Source organism: Ips typographus, linkage group LG14, assembly GCF_016097725.1.
Source record: "Ips typographus isolate SLU linkage group LG14, UJ_Ityp_2.0, whole genome shotgun sequence".
Taxonomy (NCBI): domain Eukaryota; kingdom Metazoa; phylum Arthropoda; class Insecta; order Coleoptera; family Curculionidae; genus Ips; species Ips typographus.
The window spans coordinates 2,148,999-2,165,988 of NC_138435.1; the positions used below are offsets into that span (position 1 = coordinate 2,148,999).

The window sequence follows — 16,990 nt, forward strand, 5'->3', positions numbered from 1 at the left end:
GTTGTTGTGATATTGATGACTGTTTTGATGCACGTTAATGGGTACAATCACAACTCACATCACTCAACAATCACCCTCAACACTCCAGCAGTGTCGATCAGCGGTCGTCAAAAACACTCCGAACACCATCGGCTCTACTTCGAGTACAAGGGAATACCTTACGCGCGACCACCTTTAGGAGATTTGCGATTCAAAGTAAGGCACTTTACTGCATTTTCTCGTTAAGCACACCATCATCTGACAGGAGCCCCAAGACATCCAGTCCAGCGACGAGTTCCGGCAACTAGATGAGACACCGGTGTGTCTTCAGAAGAACTATCTGTTTTCGTACAAGCCACAAAGTGAAGGACAGGAAGATTGTCTTTATTTGAATGTTTTTGTGCCACGGGTAAGAGAGAGAGAGATGGGATCGTAAAAACAACCTGTAAAAACTGTCAAAGTTGCAAATTCAATTTTTTTTAGGGTCACGTGACTACTTTAACTATTTTAAAATTCATTTAATTGTTATATTGTCTACGATGACGTAACGACCGAGTTTTGAATGCAATTCATGATAATCGACGCTCTGACTGCTTCGCACATAGCCCAGCCCTAGTCCTGGCGGCGGCCATGTTTGTTGTTTAATGTAAACGTCATCCTACTTCATTTAACTCAAAAAAACCGGGTAAAAGTGCGATTCTGATGATGAAAAGTACCTCAAAATGTGCGTTAGAGTGTCCCGGTCACGTATTTTGAAAACTAAACAAAATAAGATTCTATTTATTTTAAAAGTCACACGGGACTCTTTTTTAACGTCAAAACAGAATCCTGAAGGTCACGTGACCGTTTTTTAGTCTTAAACTGATCCACTAAATCACGTATCTATTCGTAAGATTAAAATGTCATGTTTAACGTCACGTGACAGTTTTCATGTTTAGACTATTTTTTTTTTCAAATTGCGTGACTTTTTCAACGTCAAAACAGATCCTGAAGGGCACGTGACTCTTTTAAGATTAGAAATGGATTTTATAATGTCACATGACAGTTTTAAATGTCAACGTGTCATTTGAAGGATGACGTTTTTTTTTTTCAGTTTAAACTGATATTTTTCAAGACACGTGATAATTTTCAATTATTTTAACGTCAAAACGAAATCCTAAAGGTCACGTGACTGTTTTAGATGTCCAAAGTATTATTTGAAGCGTCACCTGACTCCTTATAATGTGCAAATGGTCACGTGTGACTCTTTTTACAGTTTATAAGTCGCATAACGATTTTCAATAATCAAACATTTTTTTAAAAGTCATGTGACTCTTTTTTAATGTCAAAGCGAAGGTCACGTGACTGTAAATAGCGCAATAATGTTTAAAGGATCACGTGACCGCTTTTCAGTTTGACCTGAGATTTTTTTAAATTACGTGACTCCTTTTAATGTATAAATAATCACGTGACGTTTTTCAATAAGTAAATTTAATTTTTTCTGGCTTTTGATTGTCTGGCTTTAAAATTATGCGAATATGCGTTTAGTGGTGCCATCTTACGGTTAACGACGACAACCAACACAAACATGGCCGTGACAGCTACTAGGAATGGGCGCTCTGGGTGATGAGGGTTACGTTCTTTTGTTTATGCACAGAAATGTCAGTTGTCAGCAACCCTCTGTCCTGTTCTGGTTTTCTTCCATTGGGGTGGATTTTTCACCGGTCGATCCACCACCGGTTATTTGGGCCCAGAATACTTTATGGACCGGAAACTGGTTCTAGTTACCGCTAATTACCGTCTAGGACCTTTTGGTATAATCAGTTATTAGCAGTTGGTAGTTTTTTAGTGATTATTTTTGGTTGCGTTATAGGTTTCCTAAGCACGTCAGACGATGAAGCTCCTGGTAATTACGGTCTGAAGGACCAAGTCGCGGTCTTGAAATGGGTGAAAAGGAACATTGACAGGTTTTCGGGTAACCCCGATGACGTCACCATCAGTGGGCAAAGTTCAGGTGCAGCCAGCGTCCATTATCACATGATGAGTCCTTTAACAGAGAGTGCGTTGATTATAATAATTGTCATTTGAAATGTCACTAAAATGTCAAAATTTTAGACTTGTTCAAAAAAGCCATATCACAAAGTGGGCAAGGACTAGCCTTGTGGGCTAGCACAGCCAATGACCTACAGAGAATGATTGCGAAGCAACAAGGAGTGGAGGTAGGGTGTGTCAACGCAACTCATCAACAATTGATAGAATGCTTGAGAAGCGTGCCAGCCGAAACCATCATGGACAGCCAAGACAATTTTAGGGTTGGGGCTAAAAGTGTCAAAAAAAACGTCAAACCTTTATTAAATTGTCAATTTCAGACATTTTTCGGCAACCCTGTAGGTATCTACGGACCAGTGGTGGAGAAGGCGACACCGAGAAACCCTTTACCGTACATCACAAAATCGCCACTGGACTATCTTAAAAATGGGGAGGTTCGTAGGGTGCCATGGATGGTTGGGTTTGTGCGCAACGAAGGCGTTTTAAAGGCTAAAGGTATGATTTGTGTTGTGACAGTGACAGATGACAGTGTTGCCTAATGTCAAAATTGTTTTTCCAAATTACAGTTCCAATCAACTGTCAAATTGTGACGTCATGTGTATGACCATTGTGATTTAAAAAAATCAATTGCAATAATTGTCTCATTCACCTTTCTTATTAAACCCCTGAAATATTGTAATGACATACAGAGAGTGTATATGCTATATTTTCAGCTATTTTAAGCACTGACGAGATCCGTAACCAGTTAAATTCCCAATTTGAGTCTGTTATAAGTGGACCACTGTTCGTTCTCAAATTTAGCACCTTTGAAGAGCACAGTTTATACAAAAACATCACCGAATTCTACTTGAACGGCAAAGAATACGTGGATTTGAACGATAAAACCTTTCTGCAAGGCTTTATCGACGTAAGTTTTTCTGAAGTAAAGTGCGTCATTTTTTTAGGGTTTTGCGTAGATTTTCTCAGATCGAGCTTTCATTTACCCGCTCTACCAAACGTTACAACTGCACTCCTGTTTAGGACACAGTCCAATTTACTTGTACCAGTTTGATTATGTCGGGGCAAGAAGTTACGGTTCAGTGTTTTCGGATGGTGGTACAAACATCACTTTTAACTGGAGTAAGTGCTGGTTCCAGCACTATAGTGTTGTCTAATCGATTTTTTTTACAGAAAACTGCCATTGTGACGATTTGCTCTACCTGTTCAAGTCTCCGGAACTTCTTCCTGACATGGAAGAACCGAACGATCAAATCCTCAGAGAGTATTTGCTGGACGTTTGGGTTAATTTCACCACAAAAGGGTACGTATATTCAAATAAAACTGACATGACGTTACTAGTCTGGAGTGACAGATGACATCTTAACTTTGACAGTTGATCTGTGCAATCATGGCCATCTTGTCTTTTACCTTGATAATCGCTATATCTTTTATTCTTTGTATGAAAACTGTCAAAATTTGAACGTCAAACCACTCTGTCACTGTCATTGTTAAAACTGAACCAAAATTTAAACTGACAGTCTCTGGCCATTTTCCAGCGATCCGTCTGCTCGTGGAACGTTGGGAGACCGCTGGCCTCCAATCAAAAACACCTGCCAACCACTCAACGATCACCTTAACCTGTTTAGGATCTCTGGTGAGTGGAAACGGGGAAGTACGTTTGCGGTTCGCAAAGGTTTACCAGAAAAACGAATAGATTTTTGGCGCACAGCTAAAACGTTTGAAAACGACGCTTTCACTGAAGCTCTTAATCGTTTAATTTATAATAAAACGATGGTGTAGTAGGTGTTGTTTGTAGAAATAAGACTGAAGTACACGGTAGTAGTAGTAGAATATTTGTAATTAATTATAAAAATTTATAAAAATGGTTTATTAAGACTTTTCCTTGTATATAATGCAGTTCAAATTACTAAATTGAACAAAAACCCTAGCGAGCAAGCATAATACAAATCGATTTATTATTATATCCACGTCTGTCATTAATTGTAACATTGACTACGTTTATATCGTAGGCTGTTAATCCGATCGACAAAGCGGATTGAATTAAGAATTATTCGAATCGTCATTTTGGATTATTGGATGCGTTTGAAAGATTCGTTAGGAGCGAAAAAAGATGACTATATTCAAGCAGAAAGAGATGACAATATATTCGTTATTGTTAACAATCAGCAGTGTCACAAATGTTACAGAAATATTACTCACGGATGTAAAATAGTAAAAAGTCAAACGGTGCGTGGTACTAAAAAAGCGTATAGAAGGTCTCTAACCTGAAACGTTCTTGAGATATTGAGCAAAAAACGAGAGTCAACTTTGACGGCCCCTAGCGGCTAAACGGGGCAACTTAGCCGTGCCCGCTCAACGTCACGTGATAGCCCCGTTCATTACCTTTCTTTTGTTATACGTTGGTTTTATACAGGGTGTTTCAAATAAGCGAGTTATGGACGATTTTTTGGAAAAATGCACGGAGTTTTAATATAAATTAGGGATTTTTTTGGCCTACTATACTAACGGCGACCATTTTGGATTTTCCTTAGTCAAAGTGACTTTCTTATCTAATTGCAACCTGGGGAATACAAATCTGACATCCATTTTGCTCTAACTGGCACCGTTTCGGAGATGACCTTCAAATTATGTAAATTTTGACACTTTAGGGCGTGGCACCCTTGCAAAATGACACTTTACGTCATTTTTGTACTATTAACCTGAAGGTAATTAGGCAGTTTGAGGTTAATTTTGAAAATAAAAAATTTTCTGAAAAAAATCAGAAGGTATGACCCTTGAAATTTCTTGACAATTTTAGTTTTTAATTTTTCAAGGTAAAACGGTGCATGGTACCAAAAAAGTGTATAGAAGGTAAAGGTTGCATCCCATCGAGGTGCATTTGTGATTAAAATTTCAGACCTCTAACCTGAAAGGTTTCTGAGATATTGATCAAAAACTGCAAAAAACGAGAGTAAACTTTGACGCCCTCTAGCGGCTAAACGGGGCAACTTAGCCGTGCCCGCTCAACGTCACGTGATAGCCCCGTTCATTAGTTTTCTTTTGTTACACGGTGTGTTTATACAGGTTGTTTCAAATAAGCGAGTTATGGACGATTTTTTGGAAAAGCGCACGGAATTTTAATTTATATTAGGGATTTTTTGGGCTTACTATACTAACGGCGACCATTTTGGATTTTCCTTAATCAAAGTGATTTTTCTAACTAATTTGAATCTGAGGAACACAAATCTGACGTCCATTGTGCTCTAACTGGCACCGTTTCGGATATGACCTTCAAATTATGTCAATTTTGACACTTTAGGGCGTGGCACCCTTGCAAAATGACATTTTGACAAATGACACTTTACGTCATTTTTGTACTATTAACCTGAAGGTAATTAGGCAGTTTGAGGTTAATTTTGAAAATAAAAAATTTTCTGAAAAAAATCAGAAGGCATGACTCTTGAAATTTCTTGACAATTCTAGTTTTTAATTTTTCAAAGTAAAACGGTGCATGGTACCAAAAAAGTGTATAGAAGGTAAAAGTTGCATCCCATCGAGGTGCATTTGTGATTAAAATTTCACACCTCTAACCTGAAACGTTTCTGAGATATTGATCAAAAACTGCAAAAAACGAGAGTAAACTTTGACGCCCTCTAGCAGCCAAACGGGGCAACTTAGCCGTGCCCGCTCAACGTCACGTGATAGCCCCGTTAATTACCTTTCTTTTGTTATACGTTGGTTTTTTAGAGAATGTTTCAAATAAGCGAGTTATGGACGATTTTCTGGAAAAGTGCACCAAAATTTCGCTCAAATTGGGAATTTCTGCTATCGAGGAAGGTGATCAAAGAACAAAAATAATTGAATATCGATACAAACATTTTTTACATCAAGTAGGCCTAGAATTTGACGTAGATTCCAAAAGTCGAATAAAAAATTATAAGTTTGGTTTGTTGCTCAAATTTGGGACACCCTGTATACTGATTATCTAGGAAGAAAGTGTATGCAAATATCTAAAATATTCATATTTAGTATTTTTATAAAATGAAAATTAAACAAGTTAGAAGGATGTTAAAAATTCACTGAATCACCCTGTAAACTAATCCATTGTATTGTCAATAACTCGGTTATTTTGACAATTGTAAGATGGTTCAATATACCAATTTGTAGCCCATGAAATTCTCTTTTGACCACCCTGTATAGCGTTTTTACCTAAAACGTCGAATAACCGAGTTATTTACTGCTAAAACTGAGTTGTGTTTGATTTTGACAGTTTTTACTCTCACAGCCCGTAACTCTGTTATTTTGACAGTTACAGGGTGGTTCAATATACCAATTTGTAGCCCTTGAAATTGTCTTTTGTGATCACCCAGTATACCATAATATAGTAGAAATGTCACCGAATGACTAATTTATAAACAATATTTTTTAAAAAATTCATATTATTTCGAAAAAAATAACAACCTGAACGTCAAATTAATGCGTCAATGTCAAGTCAATCCTGTTTATTGTAGTGTAGTTCACTCGATCGGATTGAATTCAATTTGCTCGATACAAACGTAGTCAATTGATAATAAACTCAGCTAATAAATACAATAATTTTAAATTACGTAACCTCACCAAAGCCTCATTAAGAATTTATGTTGTGTTATACAGTGAACGTGCAATCAGTTTGCGAAATAGTTGCTTCACTTTCACATTTAGGCCGCATTCATTTTCACGCTCCATAGAGCTAGCAGGGCGTTTTTGACGTCACGATGACGTAATTTGGAAAAACCATAATTTAACCAACTGTCAAATTACGTCATTGTGACGTCAAAAACGCTATGACTGATTTATGTGTTGTCCTTTTTGGACTGTTTTACCCTAAAAATTCCTTTGGTGTAGAACCACTGTTTGACGGATTGCGAGTAAAGCAAGCGGGTGCTTTTGTTGAACAGTATAAAGAACAGAAACAACACGAAACCTTGCATCGATGCGGTGATCGAGTAAAGGTAAACGAACACTTTGTCGTCCTTAATTTGAGCGAGAAACCCGAAAATCATGTTCAGTCCGAGCATGAAAAACAACAACAACGCCAAACGCCACTGAAACAGAATTTCCTGATTGGACGTGTCGATGTATTCAGTTTTTTTGTGAAAAATATTGTACATGATTATGACGAAGATTATCAGGTTCGTGGTTAGGATTAGGAGCACCGGCAGCCAAACACCCAAGTACAAACCTAAATTTGAGGGGTAACACAAATTGGCCAGACCTTTTTCGTAGTTGTGGGGATCGAGCAGAACCACGCACAACACGGGAATTAAGGGAAAAACCCAACCGCAAATCAACGCTTTGATTAGAACGTACTTGGGCGGACCGCCCAACACCTCGACGAAGCGTTTGAATTGCAAAATGGCGACCGTCAACATCCAGCCGCACTCTGACAAAATGGCGTAGTGCAGAATAGATCCGGTGACAGTGCACCACACGCCGTACGAAATCTGTTTCACATACACGCTAGTGTACAGGGTGATTATAGTTAGGGAGATGGCAAGAGAGAAGTGGATTAAAATTTGATTACCGGTGTTTTGTCGCCACCTTTTAAAAAACATGGCAGTAATCAAAATGACTAGAATACCAAACAAGGACAGCACGCAACCCACATCAGTGATAAAGTCCAAAATTGGGTCGTCATCCAAGTAATCCGCGTTGGATAGGAGCATCCCAAAGTGGGTCACGTGAGAGTAACTGCATATGGCCATAGAGTGGTCACGTTGATTTTTCGACTCGTTCATCCATTTGCCCAGCGTGGAATTCAAACCCGCCGGATCAGGACTGTACATCCAATAAGCGCATTGATTACTTGTACTAGTTCTGGCAGTGATTTTGTTCACTACAGTAACATTGCCTTCCAGGTTTGTTTCGTTAAAATTGGGGAAGATCACCCCAAAAATTTTAGTGGTGGCCCTTTGAGCGTGGATTTCATTAAACAAAACGTTAGTGTAATACACTGAAATGGCAATTCTCGGATTTGGGGTGCTTCTTCTGATTTGTTCGAGCAGGGATTGGTTCAAGACCACCATGGCTGTGACGGAGCCGTTAAGACTGTAATCTGTCACGTTAATTGCTCGTTCCAGGAACTCAAAGGAACACGAGTAGTTCTGGCAATTGTACAAAATAATTCCGGTCAAATTATCTAAACTCCGGACAATAAGGGAAAAATTAGAGTGGTGCTCCTCGATTCGAGTCACCATTCGAGACATTTGATCCACCGCGTACAAAATCAAATCGGTTGCCGAATGTTTCCGTTGAGACTCGCTTAAAATCGCTTGCGGGACTTGAGATAACGCACTCACAATGCGGGAAATCATTCCAAAACCACCATTTAAAGACACAGTCAATATGCGGGATATGAGGAAAATATCGAAAGGCAGTAAATTCGAATGGTTGACTGTTAAAATATTGTTAACCTGCTGCAATTTCTCCAAACTGGTTAAATTCGACTCGAGGATTTGCTCCAGGTCGTTGGTGATGTTCTGCGCATCCACTACTAGAGCAAAGTGAGTCACGTGATTGAATCTGCAACCACCCCGAATGGCACGTGACTCAACTATCCAATCCATGCCATTCCAGTAGGAACAACCTCCACCCTGAAGGTTGTCATACTGCACAACAATCTCACCTTCCAAACTACTTTGATGTAACTCAGGCATTAAAACCTCCACTACAGGCTTCCAAACCGTACCATTACCAGGAAAAACGCAATCATCATAGAAAATCGCTATTAAAATTCTGGATTTACGGTTTTTAATTTGCTGGCGCAATTTGTGAGTGAACAGCACCGTCACATCGCCAGGAGGATTCAAGGTTTCTTCAGTAAGGCAACTTACCTCACGTCCGCTCACTCTAATCCCTTTAAAGTAAATAGAATCCTGTTTGGACGCAGTCACTAACATCACATGATCCCTAACCACCAATTGGGTACCGGTGAAACTTTCAAGCAATTTATCAAAACTGTCCAAAACTCCCTGATGCACCTCACTGGACCGGAAAACCTTTTCAATTAAATCGGCTAAATCGTCCAAGGTTTGTAATGTAGGCAACCCTACAAACATATCAGGGGTGTTGTACACGTCAACTGTCAACTTATGTGTCAACTGACAGTTGATTGAAGTTTTAGTGGTGTTTCTCTGGTTGCAGCGCTTCCCGTCGAGTACAGGCAACTGTTTGTAGTTGGTTTCTGTGCCCTTAGTAGGGAGGTGCATGTTATCGTTTTCTGCAAAAGATGATAAGTATTTTTAATGTGCTAAGCACAACTTAACCTAACAGAACTATTAAATGAGGCGAAAATAGTACTTTTGCGCTAAATTTAAATTAGAAAAGAAACAAAAAGACGAAAATAGAAGAGGAAAAGGAAACAAAACAAGAAACTGTTATTTTTATGCCAAAAATGGTATTTTTTAAATTAGATTAAAAGAAAGATTCAAATTGAACACAGTTTACGGAATAAGACGTGTTTCTGAGATTTATGACAGTTATTTTGACAAATATCACGTGACCTTGTAGCTAAATAGTGTTCTAGAACCACGCGACAACTGTCAAAAATAGTGTGCTCAAAAGTTGCAAATCTCGGGGCAATTTTTGCCGTATTCGTTACTAAACGTGTTTCCGAGATTTATGGCAGTTATTTTGCCAGTAGTCACGTGATTGCCTGGCTGAATTATCCTCTAAAGCCACATGATAACTGTCACTAATGTCTAAATTTGTCTAGAATTTTAAAGAATTAACCTTTAACACAGTTTAGGAAATAAGACGTGTTTCTGAGACTTATGACAGTTATTTTGACGAATGTCACGTGACCTTGTAGCTAAATAGTGTTCTAGAACAACGTGACAACTGTCACTAACGTCAACTGTCGAAAAACTGTGCAAAAATCAGGGTATAAAAAAGTTTTCACGCCGTAAAGCTGTCACTGTGAGCTATCTTTTTGCTTTAGTGACATTTTGCTGTCAAGAGTCAAATAAGCGAGTTATTCAAGGTCAAAATGTAAAAAAACCACTAAAAAATGACTTGCGTCACTTTGACGCCCTCTAGCAGCCAAACCACTTAACCAATCAACTTAAGAGATGACATTTTTGGAAAACTTTCACTGCAAGCTAGCTTTTTGCTTCAGTGACATTTTGACGTCAAATAAGCGAGTTATTCAAGGTCAAAATGTCAAAAAACCACTAAAAAATGACTCACGTCACTTTAGCGCCCTCTAGCGGCCAAACTACTTAATCAACCTAAGTAATGACATTTTTAGAAAGCTCTCACTATGAGCTATATTTTTGCTTTAGTGACATTTTGCTGTCAAGTGTCAAATAAGCGAGTTATTCGAGGTGAAAATGTCAATAAACCACTAAAAAATTACTTGCATCACTGTGACGCCCTCTAGCGGTCAAACTACTTAACCAATCAACTTAAGTAATGACATTTTTAGAAAACTTTTACTACGATTTATCTTTTTGCTTCAGTGACATTTTGACGTCAAATGTCAAATAAGCGAGTTATTCAAAGTCGAAATGTCAAAAAATTACTTGCGTCAATTTGACGCCTTCTCGCGGCCATACAACTCAATCAATCAATTTAAGTAATCATTTGAAAGTAGCAAAGAGAAAATTAAGAATTTGAAATTGGAGAAAAAAATTACATTTTTTAATTAATTATGAAGAATCTGATTGATCTAATCGGTAGAATTTATCAGTTTGGAAACACATTTTGAGCCAAACTGCTGACATTTATCAGTTTGGCAACATTGGAAATACATTTTGAACCAAATTGGTAGAATTTGTCAGTCTGATAACATTGCAAACTCATTTCGTTTTTAAATTTTTCACCATTTTGTTGCTATATTTGTAAATAAGGCCTAGTTTCGCTCCTTACCATTCCCCCTTACCACTTACTCAGTAAATAATAATGACATTACTTAGTAAAAACACTTACCAACAAGTTTATGCATAACAACTGTGTTGAGTAGTTCCATTGAGTCGTACGACCCACTCGAGCAGTCCAACTGATCCGGCATCATCAGGGCAAAATTGGTGAGATGATAATATTGGCACGCCACTGCATCCTCGAATTCTTCACTGTCGTTCATGATCCAGGCACCGCTCGTACCGTTCCTGAATTCCCAAAAGGAACAATTCTGGTGCTTCTCGGTCGTTTGAAAGTAGTAAATTGTGACCGGTCCCTGGAAAGTCTCTTGAAAGTCTGGCAGGGACACCCCGAGCACCAGATCTGCACTCTTGTGACCATCCACAAACAGCTGCGAGCCGTAGTAAACTATTAACACCATTTTTGGAGTGTAGGTAGTGTTTTCTGTGCTGTGGGAAATGATTTGCTGGTATAAAGTTGGTGATAGACGTACAGCGGCGTACAAGTCTGTCTGGTTGAAGGAATAAGCAGTGGCGTTACTAACTGTAGTAACATTATTGTATTGATCCAAGTTAAATCCCACAATTCCTTCAGAGATATTAACAATTTTTACAGCAAAATTTGGTTGGTTCCATTCTCCAAAATTGCTTTTATCTAGAATCAGCTCCACTGACTGAATTAGCAGATCGGTTGATTTGAAATTCAACTGAGCACTCCTGAGTGTCAATTGGTGTATTTGAACCAAATTACTGATAATTTCAGCAATATCACCCACATCAGTTAACTGGTTAATCAACTTTACAGTTAAAACAAAGTCTAAAGTGTTGAATTGTTGATAACTTTGACTGATAACTTTTAACTGGTTTAAGTCCAATAAATTTACTATGGTGCTAGTCAGAGAAGAATTGGGGTACAAGGTACAGTCTGGTGCAACCACATCCCAGTAGGCTCCGTCTATAAAATTTCCCTTACAGGACCTTTGCACCAAGTCTCCTGCTGGGGTTACGCAATAACCGTTTACGGGATGGTGAGTTTCCCCCAGATTACCCCTCCCCCAAACCACTTTCGCTCCGCGTTGTATGGTGATTGAGCTGGGACAGTAGTGCACACTTCTAAAATCCACAAAATCAAACACAGACTGAGATTGGCTGATGTTTTTCAACACGTCAAATTCCTGCTCAGTGTTGCCGGCTTTTGCCGATGTCAAATGAAAGGTTATGTTCATGCTTTTGCGCTGTTCGTCAATCCCGTTGATTTTGTACACTCTCGGGTAGAAAGAACAGTCTGAAGGCAACTCGTTTCTGAATAAGTTTTGTACGGTTTCTAAGTTTTCTGAGGTTAGAGGGTAGTTGCCCAGCTTTTTGTTGTAGTGGGGCAGGGCGAGCAGCACCGCATACTCCCCCGAGTAGGGTGTTATTTGATTGGCGGAACGCACTACCGAAAAGTTAGGATAAGAGAACGCTTCACACCAGTAATTCCCCGGACCGGATTCGTCCAAATCCAGTGCAGAAAAAGTTATTTTATAGTTTGAATCAGTGGTTGTAGAGGAAAAATCACTCAAACGATACAAAACACTAGAAGCGTCTGAATCGGTAAAACAAAAAATTAAAGGCTTGCCTTCTTGGTACAAAAACTGCCTGTACTGCACCACCTCCAAACTAAACCAACTGTCATCGTGAATGTCAAAATCCAGCCAAACGTCCTCGTTTAGAGACAGATCAGTTAGACGATAGATGGAGCACTCGAACGAATCGTTCAATAGACGCCATCCCTGGTCGGTTAGGACGCCGGTAGAATTGCCAAAATCCACATCTCGAGCCCAGTAAGTGTAACTTAACGGTGTGTGGGACACGACCCACTGGAACGCGTTTACACCGTAAGTGTTGGACAGTCCGAAACGGCAGGACACGTTCTGGAACAGCAGGTTTTGGTACGGTTCCAGAAATTCGGCCAAAACTTCGTTGCCAATCGCGCTGTTGTTCGCTAAAAAAAACACAAATATTGACGTATTTGTCGATTGTAATTGCACTTTTATATGTCAATGGTTTGGTACAAGCAAAACGCGAAAAACAAATCAAGTAGACTGTGATTGGGGCAGAGATGTAAAATTTCCGAAAAAATTGGAAAATTCAAAAGTAATTCGTTTTTCACATTTCTGTACTATTAACTTGAAGGTATTTAGGCAGTTGAGGTTAATTTAGAAAATAAAATTTTTTCACATTTTCTTGACAATTCTAGTTTTTCATTTTTCAAAGTCAAACGGTGCGCGTTACCAAAAAAGTGTATACAAGGTAAAAGTTGCATTTGCAGTAAAAACTCTCAGACCTCTAACCTGAAACGTTTCTGAGATATTGAGCAAAAACTGCAAAAAACGAGAGTCAACTTTGACGCCCTCTAGCGGCTAAATGGGCCAATTTAGCCGTGCCCGCTCAACGTCACGTGATAACCCCGTTCATTAGCTGGTTATACGGTGGTTTTATACAGGGTGTTTCAAATAAGCGAGTTATGGACGATTTCCTGAAAAAGTGCACAAAAATTTCGCAAAAATTGGGAATTTCTGCTTTCGAGGAGGGTGGTCAAAGTAAGGCTGCCAGAGCAAAAACAAATGAATATCGATACAAACATTTTACATCAAGTAGGCCTAGAATTTGACGTAGATTCCAAAAATCAAAAAAAATTATAAGTTTCGTTTGTTTTTTATAAAATGAAAATTAAAGAAGTTACAATGGCGCACTGACATTTCACTAGTTAAAAATGTACTGCACAAAGCCAGAAATGAACAACCCTATCAGTGGATGGATTTACAAGGCATCCACTGTGACGTCACAGATCAAACTGGAGAGTGCAGGAGGTCAAACTTACTTTCCAAAAGCTATGCGTGACGTCACGATGGATGCCCTTGTGTCTTTCTGTCTCACTGACAGATTTTTTTCTACTTCTTGATATAATTTCATTCCACTCTCAAAGGATTCTAGCAAAGCTAAAATGTCTCTTAGAGGCCTCTGGCAACTCTAAATGAGTAATGAAAGTTTCAGAGGCTAAAATTATAAGTTTTGTTTGTTGCTCAAATTTGGGACACCCTGTATACTAATCTAGGAATAAACTATATGCAAATATCTACAAGATTCATATTCGGTATTTTCTTTTTGAAAAATGAAAATTAAACCAGTTACAAGGATGTTACAAATTCATTGAATCACCCTGTAAACTACTCTATTGTATTGTCAATAACTCGGTTATTTTGACAATTATAGGGTGGTTCAATATACCATTTTGTAGCCCTTGAAATTCCCTTTTGACCACCCTGTATAGCATTTTTACCTAAAACGTCGAATAAGTGAGTTATTTACTGTTAAAACTGAGTTGTTTGATTTTACAGTTTTTACTGTGACAGCCCATAACTCTGTTATTTTGACAGTTACAGGGTGGTTCAATATATCAATTTGTAGCCCTTGAAATTGTCTTTTCATCACCCTGTATACCATATATAGTAGAAATGCCACCCTACCGAAAGATTAAAGCCTTTATACCGGGAATGTGTTGTCCAGAAGTTTGTCATAAATCTCAAAAACTTGTCTAGTTTCGGAAAATTGTAGGTAGTGCTTGACAGTTTTGACATTAGTAACAGATACCACATGGTTTTAGCGGGTAAATTAGTTAGACAGTCACGTGACAACTCTCAAAACTTGGCTTGTTTCCTAAACTATAAGAAAACTGTTCTAAACAGGTTTTGACGTTAGTGACAGTTGTAGTGAGACAGTGCAACATCATTGACACAAACAGTCACGTGACACCTGTCAAAATAATTACCATAAACCTATCTTATGTGTCTTACACGGTGAGTCAACTGAACTCTTGAGCGAAACTGTCGTATCAGTTTTGACAGTTATCACGTGTCATTCGAAAGTTACAACTGTCAATTTTTATTTGTATTTGACCCTATTTGACTTTGACAGGCAACAACCGAAAACAATAATTGTGTTCTTTGTTTATTTGTTTACCTTTAATTGATTTTACTGCTGTTTATGCTTTTTTGTTATATTGAGTGACAACTGTAATTTAAGGTAAAAATTAATTCAAAATTTAATTGTTTTCTTTGAGTTTACCTTTGATTTAGTTGAATTAAGCTGAAAAAGTGACTAAACACATGTATAGCCTGTCAAAGACGAGTTTTAAGGGAATTGATGTAAACCTAACCTATTTACTACAAAAATGCAATAGAAATAGCCCAGAACTACCAACAGTGTTGCAATTTACGCAAAAACCGCACATGTGTACTTACCATTAATCACACTAATTGAATTATCCAGAAAAATCCATAATTTAAAAGTTACAGGCATTTTGAACTTTCTGGTTTAAAGATGCACAAATATCAGGTTAACTAAATGGACAAGATGGCCGTGATTGCACAGATCAACTGTCAAAACTAAAATCTAATGTCATCTGTCACTCCGGACTTGCGTAAAAGTGAACCGATATGAGTGCAACAAAGAGAGAGAAATTTTACGTCAAACATTCGCACAGCCTGCTTGAGATCTGTCATCAGTCACCGGCCTACTTCGATTTCAAGACTGTTTGGTTGTACAGAATTTTAAATGTCGCCACTTACATTTACAGTAGCACAAATCGGTTGGATTGTAGTTGCCTTGTTTACAATAGGTGGCGTGTAATTGGCTGCACAAACTGTCATTTTGCCGGTGCAAAGTGGGGTAAACGCACAACGCCGCATACTCTACATCGCACGAAACCGCCTCCACGTGGCTGCTGTTGTGGTGAATCAAGCACGGTTTGTCCAGAAACGTTTCGTTGTAAAACAACGTTTTGCAGCTTTGAGTGCATATTTGGAATGGCGTCTTGTACTTGTGGGTTGGTTCGATGAAACGGAAAATATCTGTCAAAATTGCTTTGTAGAATAAGTTTTTGTTTTTGTTAAAGGAACAAACCTAAACCGTATTGAAGGGAGTCGTTTCTGGTCACTGGCATCCATACTGGTTTGTCAGGCAGGATGTCCAGGGCTGCGTACTCGTCCCAACTTACCACACCTGGATAAGGACATGCTGGTGGGAATGTGGTGCTGTGCAGCACTGTATAGCAGTACAGACCGTTACCAGTAGCGCGCAAGTCTGCTGGACATGGGTTCAGTGACGTAGTCTGGATGTTTTGGCATGCGGGGGCCTCCTCCCATCCGTCATCTGTCATTTACAGTGTGTGATTGAATGACAGAAACAAATAATTGATTGGTATACTAACCGTCACATAATCTATACGTAATAGTCAGTGACTCGCTGATGCATAATGGAGAAGACACGCCAAGTTCACCTTTATTCGTTTCAGGCCATGATAGTGAAGTTTGATTGTTCCAAAATTGTGATTCTTCGGGACATGTCTGAAAGAAAAAAGAGTTTTATACGTCTATGGATAGAGATATATTGAATCAACAAGTTGGCAATGGGGTTCCAAACATTGCAAAAATAGGCACAGATGGCTAATATCTAATCAATTACATATTAATAACAATTATTGCGTTTTATTTATTAGTTTTGCACCATCTGTTACCTAATGACAACGACAGTAATTGCTTTTTCTATATTGTTGTAATTTCAGAACAAACACCCAATTAAATGAATAAGTAAGCAAATTTGGACCTTAACGACTTATAGTGACCTACAGGAAATGGTGTTGTTTCCGTGGTTTGTTGATCTAAATATTCGGTGTTTACAGTTGTGTCTACAGAGGGCGCTTCCGTAGTAGTCACAATGGCGTTAGTGGTGTTTGTTGTTCTGTAACTGTTTGCGTTATTTGGATTTTGCGTTGATTTTCGTGTTGAGGCACTTTCTGTAGTTTCCATTGTAAACGCATTGGACGATGTCGGTGGTGGATTTGGTGGATATGGCGGTCCCACATCATCATCTTCATCTTTGCCGCTTTCTTCACTACTACCATCATCTTCATCACTGCGCGGATCGTCACCAAATTCACTGTTAATACTTTGCACGGTTACAGTTTCGGTGTAAATGGCTACCACTGTGACACTTAACACGACCAGAAGTTTCCACATTGTTAGAGTACTAGTGCGGTAATTAATGGTGTATATCAGATAATGTAT

At 38.6% G+C, this 16,990-nt stretch overlaps 2 protein-coding genes across 3 annotated transcripts in view; one reads left to right on the plus strand and one right to left on the minus strand.

The window, feature by feature from the left end:
* On the plus strand, nucleotides 1–3,882 carry LOC145737444 (juvenile hormone esterase-like). Its single transcript, XM_081992138.1, has 10 exons — nucleotides 1–195; nucleotides 245–388; nucleotides 1,616–1,772; nucleotides 1,832–2,017; nucleotides 2,074–2,270; nucleotides 2,328–2,502; nucleotides 2,721–2,914; nucleotides 2,964–3,126; nucleotides 3,178–3,307; nucleotides 3,543–3,882. The coding sequence occupies exons 1-10, from the start codon at nucleotides 16–18 to the stop codon at nucleotides 3,784–3,786; spliced, it is 1,770 nt and encodes a 589-aa protein (XP_081848264.1). The 5' UTR covers nucleotides 1–15; the 3' UTR covers nucleotides 3,787–3,882.
* The window catches only part of LOC145737438 (uncharacterized), a 17,966-nt gene continuing 4,817 nt past the window's right edge, over nucleotides 3,842–16,990 (minus strand). The window contains exons 2-7 of one of the 2 annotated variants that reach the window (XM_081992128.1): nucleotides 16,135–16,270; nucleotides 15,828–16,076; nucleotides 15,494–15,775; nucleotides 10,954–12,867; nucleotides 9,131–9,244; nucleotides 3,842–9,073 (exon numbers count right to left, since the gene is read on the minus strand). In XM_081992128.1, coding sequence (XP_081848254.1) covers nucleotides 6,819–9,073; nucleotides 9,131–9,244; nucleotides 10,954–12,867; nucleotides 15,494–15,775; nucleotides 15,828–16,076; nucleotides 16,135–16,270 — 4,950 coding nt within the window. In that variant the 3' untranslated portion in view covers nucleotides 3,842–6,818. Of the gene's footprint in view, nucleotides 9,245–10,953; nucleotides 12,868–15,493; nucleotides 15,776–15,827; nucleotides 16,077–16,134; nucleotides 16,271–16,990 lie in introns of both variants that reach the window. The other variant, XM_081992127.1, reaches the window with a different exon arrangement.